General features: G+C 59.1%; 1 protein-coding gene across 1 annotated transcript in view; it reads left to right on the top strand.

The window, feature by feature from the left end:
• The window catches only part of CSPG4 (chondroitin sulfate proteoglycan 4), a 38,220-nt gene extending 18,734 nt beyond the window's left edge, over nt 1-19,486 (top strand). Inside the window, exons 2-10 of the mRNA XM_024349291.3 lie at nt 894-1,057; nt 3,330-6,866; nt 8,437-8,919; nt 9,226-9,402; nt 11,062-11,260; nt 11,362-11,496; nt 11,644-11,810; nt 16,223-16,406; nt 16,725-19,486. Coding sequence (XP_024205059.2) covers nt 894-1,057; nt 3,330-6,866; nt 8,437-8,919; nt 9,226-9,402; nt 11,062-11,260; nt 11,362-11,496; nt 11,644-11,810; nt 16,223-16,406; nt 16,725-18,559 — 6,881 coding nt within the window. The 3' untranslated portion in view covers nt 18,560-19,486. The remainder of the gene's footprint in view (nt 1-893; nt 1,058-3,329; nt 6,867-8,436; nt 8,920-9,225; nt 9,403-11,061; nt 11,261-11,361; nt 11,497-11,643; nt 11,811-16,222; nt 16,407-16,724) is intronic.
• The last annotated feature ends 1,294 nt before the right edge of the window (nt 19,487-20,780 follow it).

The raw sequence follows: 20,780 nt of genomic DNA, 5'->3' as shown, positions 1-20,780 counted from the left end.
GCCTCAGCCTGCGTGGTGGCCTGGGGAAGTTGGGTACTCAGCTGTTCTCATCCCTGGTTCCTTGGCCACAGTGGAAACAATGGGGCCGGATCTGACTGCTCATCGGGGACTGTGAATAGCTCTCCAGCAGGAAGCAATAGCAAGGGTAATGGAGGAAGTGTGGGCCCACTTTGGTTTGACACTGCACATGGTTCCCATCTGGCCTCAGAGCCTTTGCTCCTTGGCAGACTCAGGCCAATAAGCTCCCGCCCCCACGCTCAATGGCAGCTGGAAGAATGGCCTGAGAGAGAAGCGGGGATAGGTGGGCCATGCTGTCACCACCCCCAGATCCCAGTCGTGGCCTCAGCCAACCCGTGGAGGCGGGGCATGGCACAGCAGGCGCTGCACAGGAGCCCAAGCACAAGGGCACTTAGGAGAAGGAATCTGAGCAGGGATCAGTCTGGACTGGGGGTGATTCTCCAGAAACTCCATTCCTTGGGGCTGTGACCACCAAGCCAGATGATCAGGCCAGTTGCGGTTCCCTTTGGGCTGGGTCCAGGAGCCAGACCCACGAGGGAGACTCCTCTGGGGCCCAGGGGAGGTGAGTCAGAGCTGGCGGAGGCCTCTGGCTCCAGGAACCTCCAAGGAGGAGACCTGAGTTGCTGGGAATTTCTGGGTCTGACCTCCTGTAAATTCAAGGTCTGGGCTGGACACAAGGTGAGCCTGTGCCTTCTGGTGCCAGGACCAAGAAGATGCTGGGACCCGGGCAGTGCTCAGAGGCAGCACTATACAGCAGAACCATGAGGGTGCGCCAGCATGGACCCCTTTCTGCAACCCACCCGTCCCTCTTTGCGGCACCTCGCCTCCTCCAGGCAAGAGTCTGAGCCTTGACCACAGCTCCCTCTCTCACACAGCTTCCTTCTTCGGTGAGAACCACCTGGAGGTGCCTGTGGCCACGGCTCTGACCGACATAGACCTACAGCTGCAGTTTTCCACGTCCCAGCCCGAAGCCCTCCTTCTCCTGGCAGCAGGCCCAGCTGACCACCTCCTGCTGCAGCTCTACTCTGGACGCCTGCAGGTGAGTGACGTCCCCCTGAGATCTGGGCGGGATTCAGGGTGGGATTCCTTCTCTAGCTTTGAGTGAACCCCAGCTGGCTGTGTGACCTTGTGTAAGTCACTTTTATCTTGGGGTCTTAAGTTCTCCACTGTGGGATGGGCAGCAGCAGCCCAGAAATGGTAAATCCTTCATGAACTGGCTCTGCCCACTGGCTCCCTCCAACCATGTTTCCCGCCACAAGCCCTCGCTGGCCCTTTGTGCTCTGACCACCCTGAACTGCTTTCAGTTCCTGGCCATCTTACAGTCGCTTGCTGCCAGGCTCTTGATGCACACTCCTTCTGCCAGGTGTGCGCCTCTCCTGTTCCCTGCACATGCCTAACTCCAGCCTCTCCTTGAAGTCTCAGTGTGGGCATCCCCTCCTCCTGGGCTAGGCCCCCTCCTGAGCCCCCATGACCCCTGTGCATCCCGGTGGCACTGCACCAATTTCTCTGCAGCACCACGGTCTGTCCACGACAGTAACAGCACCAGTACTGCCTCAGCTTCCTCATTTTTCCATTTCATCCTTCAAGACGCCACAAGCTTTGTTAGCAAGGAGTCTTGTGGCTTTCTTGAGTCTTCCCCTAAACCATGAAGAGTTTAAGAACCCAGGGTCTTATTCCAAATTTGTGCCAGGCTGGATGCAGTGGCTCATGCCTATAATCCTACCACTTTGGGAGGCCAAGGTGAGAAGATCACTTGAGCCTAGGAGTTCAAGGCTGGCCTGAGCCACACAATGAGACCCCATCTCTATTTTTAAAATAAAAAAAAGGCTGGACACGGTGGCTCATGCCTGTAATCCCAGCACTTTGGGAGGCTGAGGCGGGTGGATCACCTGAGGTCAGGAGTTCGAGACCAGCCTGGCCAACATGGTGAAACCGTGTCTCTAATAAAAATACAAAAAATTAGCCGGGCATGGTGACACATGCCTGTAATCCCAGCTACTCAGGAGGCTGAGGCAGGAGAATCACTTGAACCCAGGAGAAGGAGGTTGCAGTGAACCGAGACCGCACCATTGCACTTCAGCCTGGGCAACAAGAACCAAACTCCGTCTCAAAAAAAAAAAAAAAACAAAAAACAAATTTGGGGCAGCCATCTCCTTCCACACCCCATGGGGAGAGGACTAGGGCTTGGTCAGTCTGCTGCTTTCACTGTTAAACACCAGCGTGGTGCAGGCTGGTGCTGATGGCTGTCCAGTTCTGTAGGTACAATGATGCCACACCCCTACAGAGATGCTCCATACCAGGACTCCAAAATTATAGTTCTTAGTGCCCTGGTTCTGCAGTTACCATACTCTGCCACCTCCCATTCTACCATCTGGGAGCACCGTACCAGAGCCATTTCTGCTGTCAATGTCATGGAGACAGAACTATGTCCTTCATCTCTCCCCAAGATCTCCTTCCACCCCAGGTCAGGGAGCTTTTTTTCAGAACACAGAGTATTTAAATTTTAATTTAAAAATTAGCCTATCCCTGAACAGTGAGCCTGGCTGCCTTCAATGACCCCAAGAAACTTTGCCCTGTTGAAGGGGACTGATCAAGGGATTCCCAGTTACCCATTATTCCAAAGTTGAAATCCAGATTCCAAGACAATATTTCTGGCACCTCTCACTCAAGGAAAGAGGGGAAGAATTTAAAAACACAGGTTGGATTTCTAGGAGAGCATCTTGCTGTATGTCATCAGTTCCTTGTGGGCGAGGACCACATCTGATTCACATCAGGGTCCCCAGAGCCCATCCAGCCCTGGCCCAGAGTTTCCTTTGGTGAGTGTTTGGAGGATGAATAAAGAGATGGCAGGACGGCAAGAGGAGTGGCACCAGAGGCCCTTGTCCTAGGTTTTCCACTCTGGGGCCCCAAGTGTGGGGAACTCACTATGCTTTTTTTTGTTTGTTTTTTGAGACAGAGTTTCGCTCTTGCTGCCCAGGCTGGAGTGCAATGGCATGATCTCAGCTCACTGCAACCTCCACCTCCCGAGTTCAAGCAATTCTCCTGCCACAGCCTCCAAAGTAGCTGGGATTACAGGCATGCGCCACCATGCCCAGCTAATTTTGTGTTTTTAGTAGAGACAGGGTTTCTCCATGTTGGCCAGGCTGGTCTCAAACTCCCAACCTCAGGTGATCCGCCTGCCTTGGCCTCCCAAAGTGCTAGGATTACAGGCATGAGCCACCACTGCAATCACGCCCGGCTCTATGCTTTTATAAGGGAAATGATGGATCCAAAGTGCTGTCCACTATCTCCCACTCCCCATCTCTCTTCAGGTCAGACTTGTTCTGGGCCAGGAGGAGCTGAGGCTGCAGACTCCAGCAGAGACGCTGCTGAGTGACTCCATCCCCCACACTGTGGTGCTGACTGTCGTAGAGGGCTGGGCCACATTGTCAGTCGATGGGTTTCTGAACGCCTCCTCAGCAGTCCCAGGAGCCCCCCTAGAGGTCCCCTATGGGCTCTTTGTTGGGGGCACTGGGACCCTTGGCCTGCCCTACCTGAGGGGAACCAGCCGACCCCTGAGGGGTTGCCTCCATGCGGCCACCCTCAATGGCCGCAGCCTCCTCCGGCCTCTGACCCCCGATGTGCATGAGGGCTGTGCTGAAGAGTTTTCTGCCAGTGATGATGTGGCCCTGGGCTTCTCTGGGCCCCACTCTCTGGCTGTCTTCCCTGCCTGGGGCACTCAGGATGAAGGAACCCTAGAGTTTACACTCACCACACAGAGCCGGCAGGCACCCTTGGCCTTCCAGGCAGGGGGCCGGCGTGGGGACTTCATCTATGTGGACATATTTGAGGGCCACCTGCGGGCCGTGGTGGAGAAGGGACAGGGTACCGTATTGCTCCACAACAGTGTGCCTGTGGCCGATGGGCAGCCCCATGAGGTCAGTGTCCACATCAATGCTCACCGGCTGGAAATCTCCGTGGACCAGTACCCTACGCATACTTCGAACCGAGGAGTCCTCAGCTACCTGGAGCCACAGGGCAGTCTCCTTCTCGGGGGACTGGATGCAGAGGCCTCTCGTCACCTCCAGGAACACCGCCTGGGCCTGACACCAGAGGCCACCAATGCCTCCCTGCTGGGCTGCATGGAAGACCTCAGTGTCAATGGCCAGAGGCGGGGGCTGCGGGAAGCTTTGCTGACGCGCAACATGGCGGCCGGCTGCAGGCTGGAGGAGGAGGAGTATGAGGACGATGCCTATGGCCATTATGAAGCTTTCTCCACCCTGGCCCCTGAGGCTTGGCCGGCCATGGAGCTGCCTGAGCCATGCGTGCCTGAGCCAGGGCTGCCTGCTGTGTTTGCCAATTTCACCCAGCTGCTGACTATCAGCCCACTGGTGGTGGCCGAGGGGGGCACAGCCTGGCTTGAGTGGAGGCACGTGCAGCCCACGCTGGACCTGATGGAGGCTGAGCTGCGCAAATCCCAGGTGCTGTTCAGCGTGACCCGAGGGGCACGTCATGGCGAGCTCGAGCTGGACATCCCGGGAGCCCAGGCACGAAAAATGTTCACCCTCCTGGATGTGGTGAACCGCAAGGCCCGCTTCATCCATGATGGCTCTGAGGACACCTCCGACCAGCTGGTGCTGGAGGTGTCAGTGACGGCTCGGGTGTCCATGCCCTCATGCCTGCGGAGGGGCCAAACTTACCTCCTGCCCATCCAGGTCAACCCTGTCAATGACCCACCCCACATCATCTTCCCACATGGCAGCCTCATGGTGATCCTGGAACACACGCAGAAGCCGCTGGGGCCCGAGGTTTTCCAGGCCTATGACCCGGACTCTGCTTGTGAGGGCCTCACCTTCCAGGTCCTTGGCACCTCCTCTGGCCTCCCCGTGGAGCGCCGAGACCAGCCTGGGGAGCCGGCGACCGAGTTCTCCTGCCGGGAGTTGGAGGCCGGCAGCCTAGTCTATGTCCACCGCGGTGGCCCTGCACAGGACTTGACGTTCCGGGTCAGCGATGGACTGCAGGCCAGCCCCCCAGCCACGCTGAAGGTGGTGGCCATCCGGCCAGCCATACAGATCCACCGCAGCACAGGGTTGCGCCTGGCCCAAGGCTCTGCCATGCCCATCTTGCCCGCCAACCTGTCGGTGGAGACCAATGCCGTGGGGCAGGATGTGAGCGTGCTGTTCCGCGTCACTGGGGCCCTGCAGTTTGGGGAGCTGCAGAAGCAGGGGGCAGGTGGGGTGGAGGGTGCTGAGTGGTGGGCCACACAGGCGTTCCACCAGCGGGATGTGGAGCAGGGCCGCGTGAGGTACCTGAGCACCGACCCACAGCACCACGCTTACGACACCGTGGAGAACCTGGCCCTGGAGGTGCAGGTGGGCCAGGAAATCCTGAGCAATCTGTCCTTCCCAGTGACCATCCAGAGAGCCACCGTGTGGATGCTGCGGCTGGAGCCACTGCACACTCAGAACACCCAGCAGGAGGCCCTCACCACAGCCCACCTGGAGGCCACCCTGGAGGAGGCAGGCCCAAGCCCCCCAACCTTCCATTATGAGGTGGTTCAGGCTCCCAGGAAAGGCAGCCTTCAACTACAGGGCACGAGGCTGTCAGATGGCCAGGGCTTCACCCAGGATGACATACAGGCTGGCCGGGTGACCTATGGGGCCACAGCACGTGCCTCAGAGGCAGTTGAGGACACCTTCCATTTCCGTGTCACAGCTCCACCATATTTCTCCCCGCTCTATACCTTCCCCATCCACATTGGTGGTGACCCAGATGCGCCTGTCCTCACCAATGTCCTCCTCGTGGTGCCTGAGGGTGGTGAGGGTGTCCTCTCTGCTGACCACCTCTTTGTCAAGAGTCTCAACAGTGCCAGCTACCTCTATGAGGTCATGGAGCGGCCCCGCCATGGGAGGTTGGCTTGGCGTGGGACACAGGACAAGACCACTGTGGTGACATCCTTCACTAATGAAGACCTGTTGCGTGGCCGGCTGGTCTACCAGCATGATGACTCCGAGACCACGGAAGATGATATCCCATTCGTTGCTACCCGCCAGGGCGAGAGCAGTGGTGACATGGCCTGGGAGGAGGTACGGGGTGTCTTCCGAGTGGCCATCCAGCCCGTGAATGACCACGCCCCTGTGCAGACCATCAGCCGGATCTTCCATGTGGCCCGGGGTGGGCGGCGGCTGCTGACTACAGACGACGTGGCCTTCAGCGATGCTGACTCGGGCTTTGCTGACGCCCAGCTGGTGCTCACCCGCAAGGACCTCCTCTTTGGCAGTATCGTGGCCGTAGATGAGCCCACGCGGCCCATCTACCGCTTCACCCAGGAGGACCTCAGGAACAGGCGAGTACTGTTCGTGCACTCAGGGGCCGACCGTGGCTGGATCCAGCTGCAGGTGTCCGATGGGCAACACCAGGCCACTGCGCTGCTGGAGGTGCAGGCCTCGGAACCCTACCTCCGTGTGGCCAACGGCTCCAGCCTTGTGGTCCCTCAAGGAGGCCAGGGCACCATCGACACGGCCGTGCTCCACCTGGACACCAACCTCGACATCCGCAGTGGGGATGAGGTCCACTACCACGTCACAGCTGGCCCTCGCTGGGGACAGCTACTCCGGGCTGGTCAGCCAGCCACCGCCTTCTCCCAGCAGGACCTGCTGGATGGGGCCGTTCTCTATAGCCACAATGGCAGCCTCAGCCCCCGCGACACCCTGGCCTTCTCCGTGGAAGCAGGGCCAGTGCACACGGATGCCACCCTACAAGTGACCATTGCCCTAGAGGGCCCACTGGCCCCACTGAAGCTGGTCCGGCACAAGAAGATCTACGTCTTCCAGGGAGAGGCAGCTGAGATCAGAAGGGACCAGCTGGAGGTGAGGAGTTGGAGGTGGTGAGCGGGGGTGTGGGCCAGGTAGAGGGCCTTCTCCCAGCCTCCATGCCAGGAACACACGTGACTTGGGCTGTGGCTGTGGTGGCTCCAGGTTACATGTGTGCACGTGCCTCAGATGTGCTCCCATATATGTTGTGCTCCCAGGAGTTTCTGGGGAGCTTGCTATACACCCATCCTCCTGGGAGTTGTGTGCGCCTCCAGAGGTTGTGTCCACTCATGTCCATGACATGGCTGAGCATGCAGATTCCTGGACCCCACCCAGCCCTACAGAATCTCTGACGTGGAGCCCGAGAATCTCCATTGCAGTCAGTTCCCTGGGAGGACGTCACGGGTCCTGAGCTTTGGGGATTGCTGACCGTGGAGACAGGCCACTACTCCTCAGACCCTCATGTCCCCCACTCTTTTCTCAGAGCCCAGACCTGGGTGGCTTCTGCCCACCCAGGAACCCCACAGAGCAGCCACAGGCCCTCCAGCAGGCTCACTGACTTGCCGTGTGACCTCAGGCCAGTCCTTGCCCGCTCTCGGCCTTACTCTCCTACACTGCTCATTTCGGAGACCCTTCTGGTCTGCATGTCTGGAGCTTGGGGCCGACAGCAAGCCAGCAGATCTGGAGTCAGGAAGGCCTCGCGGGAGGAGGCAGCGTTTGGGCCGGGCTCTGAAGAGCACAGGCCATCGTGAGCAGAGAATGGGGAGTGGTATTCCAGGCAGAAGGAACATTCCGGGCAAAGGCATAGAACAGGAATGTGAGTTTGGGGGTGGTTTGGCCTCTTGTGGCTGGCCCATCAGGTGAGGGAGCCCGTGTGGCCTTTGGGGCGTGAGCTCTGTAGGGCCTGAGCTGAAGGCGGCTGTGCCTCCAGGAGGGGTGGGGCGGGGCGCCCTCTGATGGTCCTGGGTGGTAATAGCAGGGGCTGGGGAGGTGCTGCCTGCAAACCAGCCGCAGGCCTGACAGATCCTGAGCAGGGGGACCTGTGTGTGTGCGTGTGCACACGCGCATGTGTTCATGTGTGACCACGTCAGCATATGATGAACTCGTGTGTCTGTGTCACTGAGCCTGGGGACATGTGATTATGCACCTCCCTGAGGGAGTGCATCTCAAGCTGTGTGACCGACCCCCTGCAACCATGTGTGGGGTGGTCATTAACATGTGACCAGCAGCCGGGGCAACCCAGTGAAACCCCATCCCTACACAAAAAATTTAAAAATTAGCCGGGCCTGGTGGCACATGCCTGTGGTCCCAGCTACTTGGGAGGCTGAGGTAGGAGGATCCCTTGAGCCTGAGAAGTTGAGGCTTCAGGGAACTGTGATTGTACCACTGCACTCCAGCCTGGGTGACAGAGTGAGACCCTGTCTCAAAAAACAAAAAATGTGACCAGCCGCATGTCTGGCTGCTGTGTGTGTGAACCCACGTGTGTGTTTGTGTGTCTAAATGAGCAGTGGTATCTAGAGGAATAAGTGGGGCAAGATCAAGCCTGTTCCGGCTGCTTAGGGCCACAATGGACCCCTCTGAGACCCCCTCTGTGGCCCCCTGTGAGTCCTCATGACCTCTTAACCAGGCAGCCCAGGAGGCAGTACCGCCAGCAGACATCGTATTCTCAGTGAAGAGCCCACCGAGTGCCGGCTACCTGGTGATGGTGTCGCGTGGGGCCTTGGCAGATGAGCCACCCAGCCTGGACCCCCTGCAGAGCTTCTCCCAGGAGGCAGTGGACATGGGCAGGGTCCTGTACCTGCACTCCCGCCCTGAGGCCTGGAGCGATGCCTTCTCACTAGATGTGGCCTCAGGCCTGGGTGCTCCCCTCGAGGGCGTCCTTGTGGAGCTGGAGGTGCTGCCCGCTGCCATCCCACTAGAGACACAAAACTTCAGCGTCCCTGAGGGTGGCAGCCTCACCCTGGCCCCTCCACTGCTCCGCGTCTCCGGGCCCTACTTCCCCACTCTCCTGGGCCTCAGCCTGCAGGTGCTGGAGCCACCCCAGCATGGAGCCCTGCAGAAGGAGGATGGACCTCAAGCCAGGACCCTCAGCGCCTTCTCCTGGAGAGAGGTATGGCTGTGAGAGAGGCCCAGGGGCTGCAGCCCAGCTCTGGGGGCAGAGTGGAGGGAGCCCTGGGGACTCCCAGTCTGGGGGTTATACACAGAGAGGAGACGGGGAGTCACATTTCAGAAGCACCTATGCTTTAAATACCATATATCTTTTCTTCCTCACAACTCCTCGGAGCCAGAACTTATGGTCCCCATTTTCTACCAATGGAAAATGAAGCCCTAAAAGAGTCAGTCTCCTCCTGCACCCAAAGGCAGGCCATGAAGGGTGCTGCTGGGGCCTGACTGCCAGCCCTGGGCCTGCCCCTAGGTGGAAGAGCAGCTGATCCGCTACGTGCATGATGGGAGCGAGACACTGACAGACAGTTTTGTCCTGATGGCTACCGCCTCCAAGATGGATCGCCAGAGCCATCCTGTGGCCTTCACTGTCACTGTCCTGCCTGTCAATGACCAACCCCCCATCCTCACTACAAACACAGGCCTGCAGGTGAGAGCATCCCTGGGACCACCCCCATGTCTCCTTCGAGAAAGAGGCCAGCGTCCCCTACTTCACGGCACAGAGCTCCCCCAGCTCTGATCCTCAGTTTCCTCCTCTGCAAAATGGGGACACTGCCACATGCCTCACGGGGTTGTTGGAAGGAGAGAAGTGAGATTGTGCTGAAATAGAATACAGGTGGGAAGTTTTTTTATTGGATGTTTGCAAGTATGGTAGGCAGACTTCTGAGCGGCCACGGGTGGCTCTGCTGTTCCTTCTTCTGTGGCTAAGGACCAGAACATCTGACAGAATCACTTACAAGCCCTTAAGGGCAGGCATCAGGGCAGAAGCTGTTAAGTTTCCCACCTTCACCCAGCACGTGAAGGCTACGGCTTGGGTCCCCAAACTCCTGCACAAGGCTGTTCCACGCCCAGCAGGACAGTGCAGGGAAGGCCCTGGTGAACTTCACTCAGGCAGAGGTAAGGGCCCCACTCTGCAGGTGGAAGTTGAGGCCCAGACATGGGATGGAACTTCTCCATGGTTGCAAAAGTAGTTCTGGTGGAACAGAAAGGGCATGGCTTTATTAAGCCCATATGGCAGGGCTTTGAACGCTAGCTTCTGGGGTGCATCCTCCCCGGTCAGCAGGAGCCACTGAAGTTTCCATAAAGGGCTGACTTGGGCTGTCTCTGACATGGTGGTCTAGGATGTGCCCGTAGCGGGTGGCCTGGTGGTGCGGAAGCCGCCGAAGAGTGGGACACAGTGCTCTGGAACCACAGGCCAGGACGGCTGTGTGGCAGCACGGCCACCAGGTGGTGCCATCTACCTGTGTTTGCTCCAGAAGCCTAGTGCTGGGGTCCTGCCCCGCAACATTATGGCCCCTCCTGCCAGGGCTAGGCCTGAGGGCTCCCTGGGGCCAGGGGAGGAAGCCCAGGAATGCCAGAAGGCTCTGTTTTCCGGGCATGTGAGTCCCACTGCAGCTCTGCCCGCAAGTAATTGACCCAGCAAGACTGGTACCAGGACCTCAGGAACAAGGCACCTGCTCTGCTTGCAAGTGGGAGGCCTGAAAAGGGGTCCCCTTTGCCCAACATGAGGAGGGCCCCTAACTGCTCTGGAAGCACCTGGGCCCATCCCACGCTGATTCTGTGCTGCAGAACAGTGCCAACCATCAGCCCCCCACTCTCTGCGCCATGCACCCCTCCCTCAGCTGGAAGGAGGGCCCATTTCTAAAATCACCATTCCCACCTGTGCCCAGTCCCGGCCAGGCACACACGGAGGCTCTGAAAGGAGACCCCTGCCCCACCAGTGAGACAGATTAAGGAGCACTGTTGGTCAGCGTTGGGGGTTTCTGGGAGTGAGAACTTGGTGAGGGTAAGAGCTGGGGCCTTCCTGGGTAGGGGACATAAGCTGGCCTTGAGAGACACGCAGGACTAGGGCAGATGGAGAGCAGGGAGGCTGGGCCTGGAGGGTGACCTTCCCTGGGGCCTTCCCTGGGGTGACAGGGAAGGTGAATGCGGGAGGCCTTTGTGCAGGGGAGCCAGAGTGGCGCCAGCCTCGATGCCACCTGAGGGCCTGAGCCGCAGCAGGACTGGAGCCCTGGTGGCAGCCTAGGGCCGGGGAGGAAGGGGTGGGTGAGTGCGGCAAGGCAGAACCTTCACAGGCCTGTGTCCCCAGATGTGGGAGGGGGCCACTGCGCCCATCCCTGCGGAGGCTCTGAGGAGCACGGACGGCGACTCTGGGTCCGAGGATCTGGTCTACACCATCGAGCAGCCCAGCAACGGACGGGTAGTGCTGCGGGGGGCGCCAGGCACCGAGGTGCGCAGCTTCACGCAGGCCCAGCTGGACGGCAGGCTCGTGCTGTTCTCACACAGAGGTGGGTGCTGAGGGCCGGGCCTCGGGTTCCTGCTGCCCACGGGGGTGCCCTGAGATGGGGAGCCGGCTCGGGCCAGCTGGACCCAATGCCCCTGTCCCCAGGATCCCTGGATGGAGGCTTCCGCTTCCGCCTCTCTGACGGCGAGCACACTTCCTCCGGACACTTCTTCCGAGTGACGGCCCAGAAGCAAGTGCTCCTCTCGCTGGAGGGCAGCCGGACACTCACTGTCTGCCCAGGTGGGTGTGCTGATCATGGGCATTCCTGGGTGCCAGGAGCTGGGGCAGAGCTGAGGGTGGCATGCCAGGGTCATGCTGCCTCTTTGCAAACACAGGCCTGGACCTGGCTCCCAGTCAAAATCTGATATCCCCTTTTGCCTCTGGCAGGGTCCGTCCAGCCACTCAGCAGTCAGACCCTCAGAGCCAGCTCCAGCGCAGGCACTGACCCCCAGCTCCTGCTCTACCGTGTGGTGCGGGGCCCCCAGCTAGGCCGGCTGTTCCACGCCCAGCAGGACAGCACAGGGGAGGCCCTGGTGAACTTCACTCAAGCAGAGGTAAGGGCCCAACTTTGCAGCCACCACTCAGATGCCCCCAGCCTCAGGTGGCCGCTGTGCCATGGACATCATGTGGACATGGATGCCAGCTCCAGCATCACTGGCAGCAGACGTTCCCGGGCCTGCCATTGTCCACGCGCTAGTGTCCTGTCCTCCAGGAGCTGCCAGGCTGGCAGGGCAAGTTCATGTTCCCAGAAGGAGGGAGAAGGATGCAGAAAGTCGGGGATACAGGGCCCTAGAGCAGGGCTGGGGTCTTGGGGTATAGCTTCCAGAAGGAAGCTACAGCCAGACCCGAGGGTCTGGAGAGGGGGCACCATGTGGGGGCACTAGTGGTACCCCAGTAGCTGATGAGGGGCAGTGCTTGGTGGGGGATGGAGTTGGACGTGAAGCAGCGGCTGGGCCTGTGGGCAGAGGTGTGAGCCTGGGGCTCAGGTCAAGTGCTAGCCAGAGGCAGAGTGGATCCTAGGGGCAGATGAGCTGATGAAAGGCAGCTGAGTCAGCCAAGAGGGTGAAGCCGCTGTTCATCCGTCCTGGTGGCTTCAGAGACCACCAGGAAGAACTAGAGCTCTCAGCCATGGGTAGCAGCAGACTCTGTGATAACTGTGCCATGGGGGCCAGCCCAGTCATCACTTAAATGAACACCTCTCCCTGAAGACAGAACAGGAGTTGTTCCATAGCAGGGCAGAGCGGGGCAGACTCTTCCATGGGCCATCCCAGGCAGGCGGCACATGTGATGCTCCCGCCAGGAGGCTGCACGGGCATCTGGACCCAGCACATGATGACAGTGAATTCTGGGTAGGGAGTGGTCTTGTGGGGCGCAGAGCTGACTCTCACTCAGGAGCCACAGCATATGGTACTGCCCCAAGTACCTCCTGAGGGGTCCCCCTGCCAGCCTTCAAAAAATGGCAGAGCCCACCCCAGCCCCCTTTCCTAGCTCCCTTGCTGGGCGGGGACTCCTGAGCCTGGCACTCTCCCTCCTGAGAGGCGCAGATGCTATTCAGCAAGTGCAAAGCCAAAGTCCCTGCCCAGCAAGTGGCTCAGATTTGGGCATCTGGAAGGAGGTGGCTTTGACAGGTGGAATAAAGTTTCTTGGGCTTCTCACATCAACACCTCCCAGTCCCGGGTTCTGTATTTCCCTGGCTCCCCACTCCTGCTATGGCCCCCTCCCCACAATGAGATATTTGTCAGGCTGGTGTCTGCAGCTGCTGCGTACCCTCAGTTGCTAGGAGCCTTTGTCAAGAATGCCCAGGAATGGAGAGGACATGGGACCAGGCCATCAGCAACCCTCTTGCACTCTATAGTCCCACGTTACTCAGAGCTTCCCCGTGCCCCAGAAATATGAAGGACTTGATTGAATGGACACCAGGGGGTCAGGCTGGCAGTGCCACCCAGGAAAGCAGGGAAGAGGCTACGTGGGCTACCTGGCCCACTCTGGGAGGAGGGCAGGACTGGGTATTGTCTTGACAGCAGCCGTGTCCCACAACACTAAACTGGGCAGGGAAGGGGTCAGGTGTCCCCATTTTTCAGATAAGGAAACAGGCTCGTGGAGGGCAGGTAACTTTATTCAGAGCACATGGCGAGTAAGAGGCAAAACTTCTGCCTGCGAGTCCAGGATTTCCTTCAGTGGAGGACACTGCTTGCTCCCCAGAGCTCAAGACCCTGTGTTTTGTCTCACTCCCACCCACAGAGCTCCTGTACCCAGGCATCAGCTCCCACTCCCACTCCTGGGGGCTCCATTTCCTTCCTGCCCACCATTCAGCCTGGGCCAGAAGTTGCCACTGGCAACTCTAGTCCTGGGCCAGATCTGTCCCACAGACGTGTTTATTTGGCCTACACAAAGCAGCTAATACTTTGAAGTTAATTGTCAACATATAACCTTTGGGAAATTAAACAAAAAACTTGATTCCCATTTTCTTAAAAGGCCTATGTTCCCTCTTACAGCGAAAGCAGAGGAGCAGCCACTTCCTTTAGAACAGGTGCTAGCCCCTATTCAGATAGCTCGGCTCTCCTTCAGACTGGGCTCAGCTGCCCTTTAGCCCAGGCTCTGCTCCCCTTAGACCAGGCCCTGCCCCCACCTCAGACTGGGCCCTGCCTCCCCTTAGCCCGGCCCTGCTCTCCCTTAGCCCAGGCCCTGCCCCATCTTAGACGGGGCCCTGCTCCCCTTACTCCGGCCCCTGCTCCCCCTTACTCCGGGTTCTGCTCCTAGAGTCTTCGCAGGTTAAGACCCTGTTAAGTTTCCATGTTACTATTGTGCAAGTCCTGTTTTTCTCTGAGAAGAAAATAGTTCCCAGTGTTTCCTAAAAGGGGAAAATAAGGCCGGGCGCGGTGGCTCACAGCTGTAATCCCAGCACTTTGGGAGGCCAAGGCGGGTGGATCACGAGGTCAAGAGATCGAAACCATCCTGGCTAACATGGTGAAACCCCATCTCTACTAAAATACAAAAAATGAGCTGGGCATGGTGGCACGCATTTATAGTCCCAGCTACTCAGGAGGCTAAGGCAGGGGAATCGCTTGAACCTGGGAGGTGGAGGTGGAGGTTGCAGTGAGCCGAGATCGTGCCACTGCATTCCAGCCTGGGCGACAGAGCAAGACTCCGTCTCAAAAAAAAGGCGGGGGGGTGGGGAACAAAAGATAGGCCAAAAGAACACATTTTGATTGGAGGTGGAGAAAACCTTTTTTCTTCCTAGAGCGAAGAATATTCTTTGGTGTTGAACTGCAGGCAGCACCATAGAACAGCAGGTGTGTCTGGAGTGGAGGTGAGGGGAGTTGAGGTTGCAGGGGTGATATGGTCACAGCCAGGCCTTAGTGGTCAGATGGGGAGACACTGCACTATGTGAGCCAAAGAGCCCCATAATCTTCCCTTTCAAAAGGCTCACTCTGGCTGCTGTGTTAAGAACAAAATGTAATGGGCGGGGGACTGCAGCTGGGACACAGGAAGCTGTTACGATAATCCAGGTGAGAGATGAGGTGGTTTGAGGGAAAGTGAGGATGCAAGGGTGGTTCCAAGGGTTTGGCCTGAGCCCTTGAAAACGGAGCTATAGTCTCTGAAGCAAGATGACTGTAGGAGGTGGGGGCCGATCGGGAGTGCAGCCGGGACAGGTTGAGTTTGAGGTGTCTATTAGATATCGGCAGAGGTGGCTGGAAACATGAATCTGGGGTTCAGGGGAGAGCAGGCTAGGCTGGAGCTACAAATAAGGGGGTCTCAGCACAGCTGGCATTTGAGGCCAGGAGACTGAATAAGGACCCATGGAGAGTGCCTGTAGACAGAAAAGAGCCTGGAGACCTGGCCATAAGATGTTGGGGAGAAGAGGAGGACCAGCCAGGAGAGTCTGTGAGGTAGGAGGAACCCCAGAGTGAAGTATCCCAGAGCCTGTGGCTCTCTTGGAGGAAGGGTTGCTTGGCGGCACCAGTGCCACTGAGCAGTTAAGAGGAGGCTAAGAGCCGACCGCTGGATCCAACAACACGGAGGCCTCTGGTGCCCTTGGCAAAAGGAGATGTGGCGATGGGGGAGCAAAATCCTGGGTAGAGAGACCCAAGAATGCCTGGGGGAGAGTGTGGACTATGCTTTTTGAAGTTTTGCTGCAAAGAGAAGCAAAGGGGCAGGGGTGAAGTTGGTGGAAAATGTGAAGTCAAGAATAGTTTTTTCTGGCCAGGTGCAGTGCCTCCTGCCTGTAATCCTAGCACTTTGGGAGGCCGAGGCAAGTGGACCGCTTGAGCCCAGAAGTTCAAGACCAGCCTGGGCAACATAGTGAGACCCTGTCTCAACAAACAATAAAAAAAATTAGCTGGGTGTGGTGGCATGTGCCTGCAGTCCCCGCTACTTGGGAAGCTGAGGTGGGAGGATCGCTTGAGCCCTGGAGGTCGAGGCTGCAGTGAGCCATGATCACGCCACTGCAGTCCAGTCTGGGCAATAGAGCAAGACCCTGTCTCAAAATAATAATAATAATAATTAATTAAATAGCTTTAATGTAAGTGAGACAAAAGAATAGCATAGTTGCATAATGAAGGGAATGATGCATCTGGGGGGAAACTGACACCATATGAGAAAGCCAAGAGACAGAAGTGGTGTCTTCAGAAGGCAAGAGGGGATAGGATCCTGTGCACAAGAGGAAGTACTCGCTTTAGAGAGCAGCACAGACAGATCATTGCATTCCCCAGAGGTCAGAGAAATTAGGCGATTTCCCCAGGGTGGCAGAGTTGGGGTTTGAGCCCAGGCTCCGGCTCCAGAGCCCAGCTCTGCACTGCATTGCCTGATGTGACCCAGTGAGTTAGTGAGGGAGACAGCGGGTCACACGCACAGATCTGGGCACACCCAGGAGAGCCCAGAGTGGGGCCTGAGGAGACAGAAGTGCTCAGTGTCTGGACAACACAGGCTGGACCTGCCTCTCACCCCACGATGGTGTCTCCCCTAGGTCTACGCTGGGAATATTCTGTATGAGCATGAGATGCCCCCCGAGCCCTTTTGGGAGGCCCATGATACCCTAGAGCTCCAGCTTTCCTCGCCGCCTGCCCGGGACGTGGCCGCCACCCTTGCTGTGGCTGTGTCTTTTGAGGCTGCCTGTCCCCAGCGCCCCAGCCACCTCTGGAAGAACAAAGGTGAACAGCATGATAAGCTGGCAAGATTGCGGGGAGGGACAATGGGAGAGGCCCAGGAGGAGGGGACACAAGGCCAGGGTCAGCAGCTCCTGTCTCAGCCCCCAGGACCTGGGAAGTCACAGGGAGGGTGAGTGGGGAAGCTTTGACATCACAGCGGGGACATAGTCCTTGTCCTCCTGGGAACCCTGAGCCCCACCCTGGAGGACCTGGCTTGATGGTTGGGGGGAGGCACATCCTTGCCCTGAGGCACCCCCAGCTGAGGGTCCATCACTCTCCCCTCAGTGGGCTGGACCCTCATAGCCTATGTCCCACCCCCAGGTCTCTGGGTCCCCGAGGGCCAGCGGGCCAGGATCACCGTGGCTGCTCTGGATGCCTCCAATCTCTTGGCCAGCGTTCCATCACCCCAGCGCTCAGAGCATGATGTGCTCTTCCAGGTCACACAGTTCCCCAGCCGGGGCCAGCTGTTGGTGTCCGAGGAGCCCCTCCATGCTGGGCAGCCCCACTTCCTGCAGTCCCAGCTGGCTGCAGGGCAGCTAGTGTATGCCCACGGCGGTGGGGGCACCCAGCAGGATGGCTTCCACTTTCGTGCCCACCTCCAGGGGCCAGCAGGGGCCTCCGTGGCTGGACCCCAAACCTCAGAGGCCTTTGCCATCACGGTGAGGGATGTAAATGAGCGGCCCCCTCAGCCACAGGCCTCTGTCCCACTCCGGCTCACCCGAGGCTCTCGTGCCCCCATCTCCCGGGCCCAGCTGAGTGTGGTGGACCCAGACTCAGCTCCTGGGGAGATTGAGTACGAGGTCCAGCGGGCACCCCACAACGGCTTCCTCAGCCTGGTGGGTGGTGGCCTGGGGCCCGTGACCCGCTTCACGCAAGCCGATGTGGATTCGGGGCGGCTGGCCTTCGTGGCCAACGGGAGCAGCGTGGCAGGCATCTTCCAGCTGAGCATGTCTGATGGGGCCAGCCCACCCCTGCCCATGTCCCTGGCTGTGGACATCCTACCATCCGCCATCGAGGTGCAGCTGCGGGCACCCCTGGAGGTGCCCCAAGCTTTGGGGCGCTCCTCACTGAGCCAGCAGCAGCTCCGGGTGGTTTCAGATCGGGAGGAGCCAGAGGCAGCATACCGCCTCATCCAGGGACCCCAGTATGGGCATCTCCTGGTGGGCGGGCGGCCCGCCTCGGCCTTCAGCCAACTCCAGATAGACCAAGGCGAGGTGGTCTTTGCCTTCACCAACTTCTCCTCCTCTCATGACCACTTCAGAGTCCTGGCACTGGCTAGGGGTGTCAATGCATCAGCCGTAGTGAACGTCACTGTGAGGGCTCTGCTGCATGTGTGGGCAGGTGGGCCATGGCCCCAGGGTGCCACCCTGCGCCTGGACCCCACCGTCCTAGATGCTGGCGAGCTGGCCAACCGCACAGGCAGTGTGCCGCGCTTCCGCCTCCTGGAGGGACCCCGGCATGGCCGCGTGGTCCGCGTGCCCCGAGCCAGGACGGAGCCCGGGGGCAGCCAGCTGGTGGAGCAGTTCACTCAGCAGGACCTTGAGGACGGGAGGCTGGGGCTGGAGGTGGGCAGGCCAGAGGGGAGGGCCCCTGGCCCCGCAGGCGACAGTCTCACTCTGGAGCTGTGGGCACAGGGCGTCCCGCCTGCTGTGGCCTCCCTGGACTTTGCCACTGAGCCTTACAATGCTGCCCGGCCCTACAGCGTGGCCCTGCTCAGTGTCCCCGAGGCTGCCCGGACGGAAGCAGGGAAGCCAGAGAGCAGCACCCCCACAGGCGAGCCAGGCCCCATGGCATCCAGCCCTGAGCCTGCTGTGGCCAAGGGAGGCTTCCTGAGCTTCCTTGAGGCCAACATGTTCAGCGTCATCATCCCCATGTGCCTGGTACTTCTGCTCCTGGCGCTCATCCTGCCCCTGCTCTTCTACCTCCGAAAACGCAACAAGACGGGCAAGCATGACGTCCAGGTCCTGACTGCCAAGCCCCGCAACGGCCTGGCTGGTGACACCGAGACCTTTCGCAAGGTGGAGCCAGGCCAGGCCATCCCGCTCACAGCTGTGCCTGGCCAGGGGTCCCCTCCAGGAGGCCAGCCTGACCCAGAGCTGCTGCAGTTCTGCCGGACAGCCAACCCTGCCCTTAAGAATGGCCAGTACTGGGTGTGAGGCCTGGCCTGGGCCCAGATGCTGATCGGGCCAGGGACAGGCTTGCCCATGTCCTGGGCCCCATTGCTTCCATGCCCGGTGCTGTCTGAGTATCCCCAGAGCAAGAGAGACCTGGAGACACCAGGGGTGGAGGGTCCTGGGAGATAGTCCCAGGGGTCCCGGACAGAGTGGAGTCAAGAGCTAGAACCTCCCTCAGCTCACTCCGAGCCTGGAGAACTGCAGGGGCCAAGGTGGAGGCAGGCTTAAGTTCAGTCCTCCTGCCCTGGAGCTGGTTTGGGCTGTCAAAACCAGGGTAACCTCCTACATGGGTCATGACTCTGGGTCCTGGGTCTGTGACCTTGGGTAAGTCGCGCCTGACCCAGGCTGCTAAGAGGGCAAGGAGAAGGAAGTACCCTGGGGAGGGAAGGGACAGAGGAAGCTATTCCTGGCTTTTCCACTCCAACCCAGGCCACCCTTTGTCTCTGCCCCAGAGTTGAGAAAAAAACTTCCTCCCCTGGTTTTTTAGGGAGATGGTATCCCCTGGAGTAGAGGGCAAGAGGAGAGAGTGCCTCCAGTCTAGAAGGCATAAGCCAATAGGATAATATATTCAGGGTGCAGGGTGGGTAGGTTGCTCTGGGGATGGGTTTATTTAAGGGAGATTGCAAGGAAGCTATTTAACATGGTGCTGAGCTAGCCAGGACTGATGGAGCCCCTGGGGGTGTGGGATGGAGGAGGGTCTGCAGCCAGTTCATTCCCAGGGCCCCATCTTGATGGGCCAAGGGCTAAACATGCATGTGTCAGTGGCTTTGGAGCAGGCTAGGCTGGGGCTCATCGAGGGTCTCAGGCCGAGGCCACTGCAGTGCCAGTGCCCCCCTGAGGACTAGGGCAGGCAGCTGGGGGCACTTGGTTCCATGGAGCCTGGATAAACAGTGCTTTGGAGGCTCTGGACAGCTGTGTGGTGTTTGTGTCTTAACTATGCACTGGGCCCTTGTCTGCGTCGGCTTGCATACAGAGGGCCCCTGGGGTCGGCCCTCCGGCCTGGCCTCAGCCAGTGGGATGGACAGGGCCAGGCAGGCCTCTGAACTTCCACCTCCTGGGGCCTCCCAGACCTCCTGTGCCCCCACCTGTGTGGGCAGGTGGGCCAGTCTTCGGGTGATGGGACCAAACCCCTTCAGTTCAGTAGAGAAAGGCTAGGTCCTCTACAAAGAGCTGCAAGACAAAAATTAAAATAAATGCTCCCCACCCTAGATTTATTAGCCTGAGTTTCGACCTCCATACCCCTGTCCTTCCCCAGCCACCTCTCAAGGGGTTGCAGCAGCAAAGTGAAGGGAGTGGGGGGACTTGGGGATCCCAAGGCTGGGACATGGTACCAAGGGGGAGGGGGAGGAGAACCACCACAGGTGCCTCCTAGAAACTTTTACAAGGAAGGCTTCTGCTGGTGTCCACCCTCCCAACAGGAGGACCAAGTGTGCTGCTTCTCAAAGCCAGAGGAAGCAGCAAGGATTCAGAAAAGCCAGGCATCCCCGCACGTGGCCTGAGAGGCCAGCATTGGGTTACAGAGGGGTTCTGAGGCCGCGGCATCTCCAGAAGGCCCTCTCTGAGTTACTGAGTCACCACCCTCTAGACCTCTCTTGAGGGTGTCGCAGGGTTGGGGGCAATGGAGACAGATTCTGGGTCCCAGGGGATATGCCTGGCCCTGACAGTAGACTGAAGAGAGGAAGAGAAATGTGAGAGGCCTCTGAGTGCAGCCAGGGTCAGTGGGTGGGAAGCCCTGGCCAGCCTCTGGCAGTTGACCTGCATCTGGGGACCAGAGTCACCTCTTCCCTGCGTCCCAACATCTGAAACATTTGAACCAGGAATGAGAGCAAGAGAGAAGTCTCCTCCCCACCCTGCCCCTGGACCGCCCCTCCTATGACGCTTCTCGCATCTCAGCGTCCAGCCTCCTAGGTCCTCCTCCACTCTGAGAGGCTTCGGGCAGGAGGCCAGGTACATCCTGCTGTTAGGGCCCCCAGAGGACCCAGGGGAGACTAAGAGTCAGGGAGGGGAAGAGGGCTGTCACACAGCAAGGCGCTTCTTGCCACACTGAAAAGCAGGACTCCCCAGGGAGGGTGACCAGGGCCCCAGAGATCCCTCTGCACCCTGAGCTCACCGTGCACAGGGCTCCGCGTGAGCCTGCTCCGTTCCTTCTACAAGCCTGGTCTCTCTGGCGCCCCAGGCCAGCCTGAGGCAGGGGCCTGGCCAA

The sequence above is a fragment of the Pan troglodytes genome, chromosome 16, assembly GCF_028858775.2.
Source record: "Pan troglodytes isolate AG18354 chromosome 16, NHGRI_mPanTro3-v2.0_pri, whole genome shotgun sequence".
Lineage (NCBI taxonomy): Eukaryota > Metazoa > Chordata > Mammalia > Primates > Hominidae > Pan > Pan troglodytes.
The sequence above is the reverse complement of the archived record's forward strand: the minus strand, read 5'-3'. Positions and strand labels throughout refer to the sequence as shown.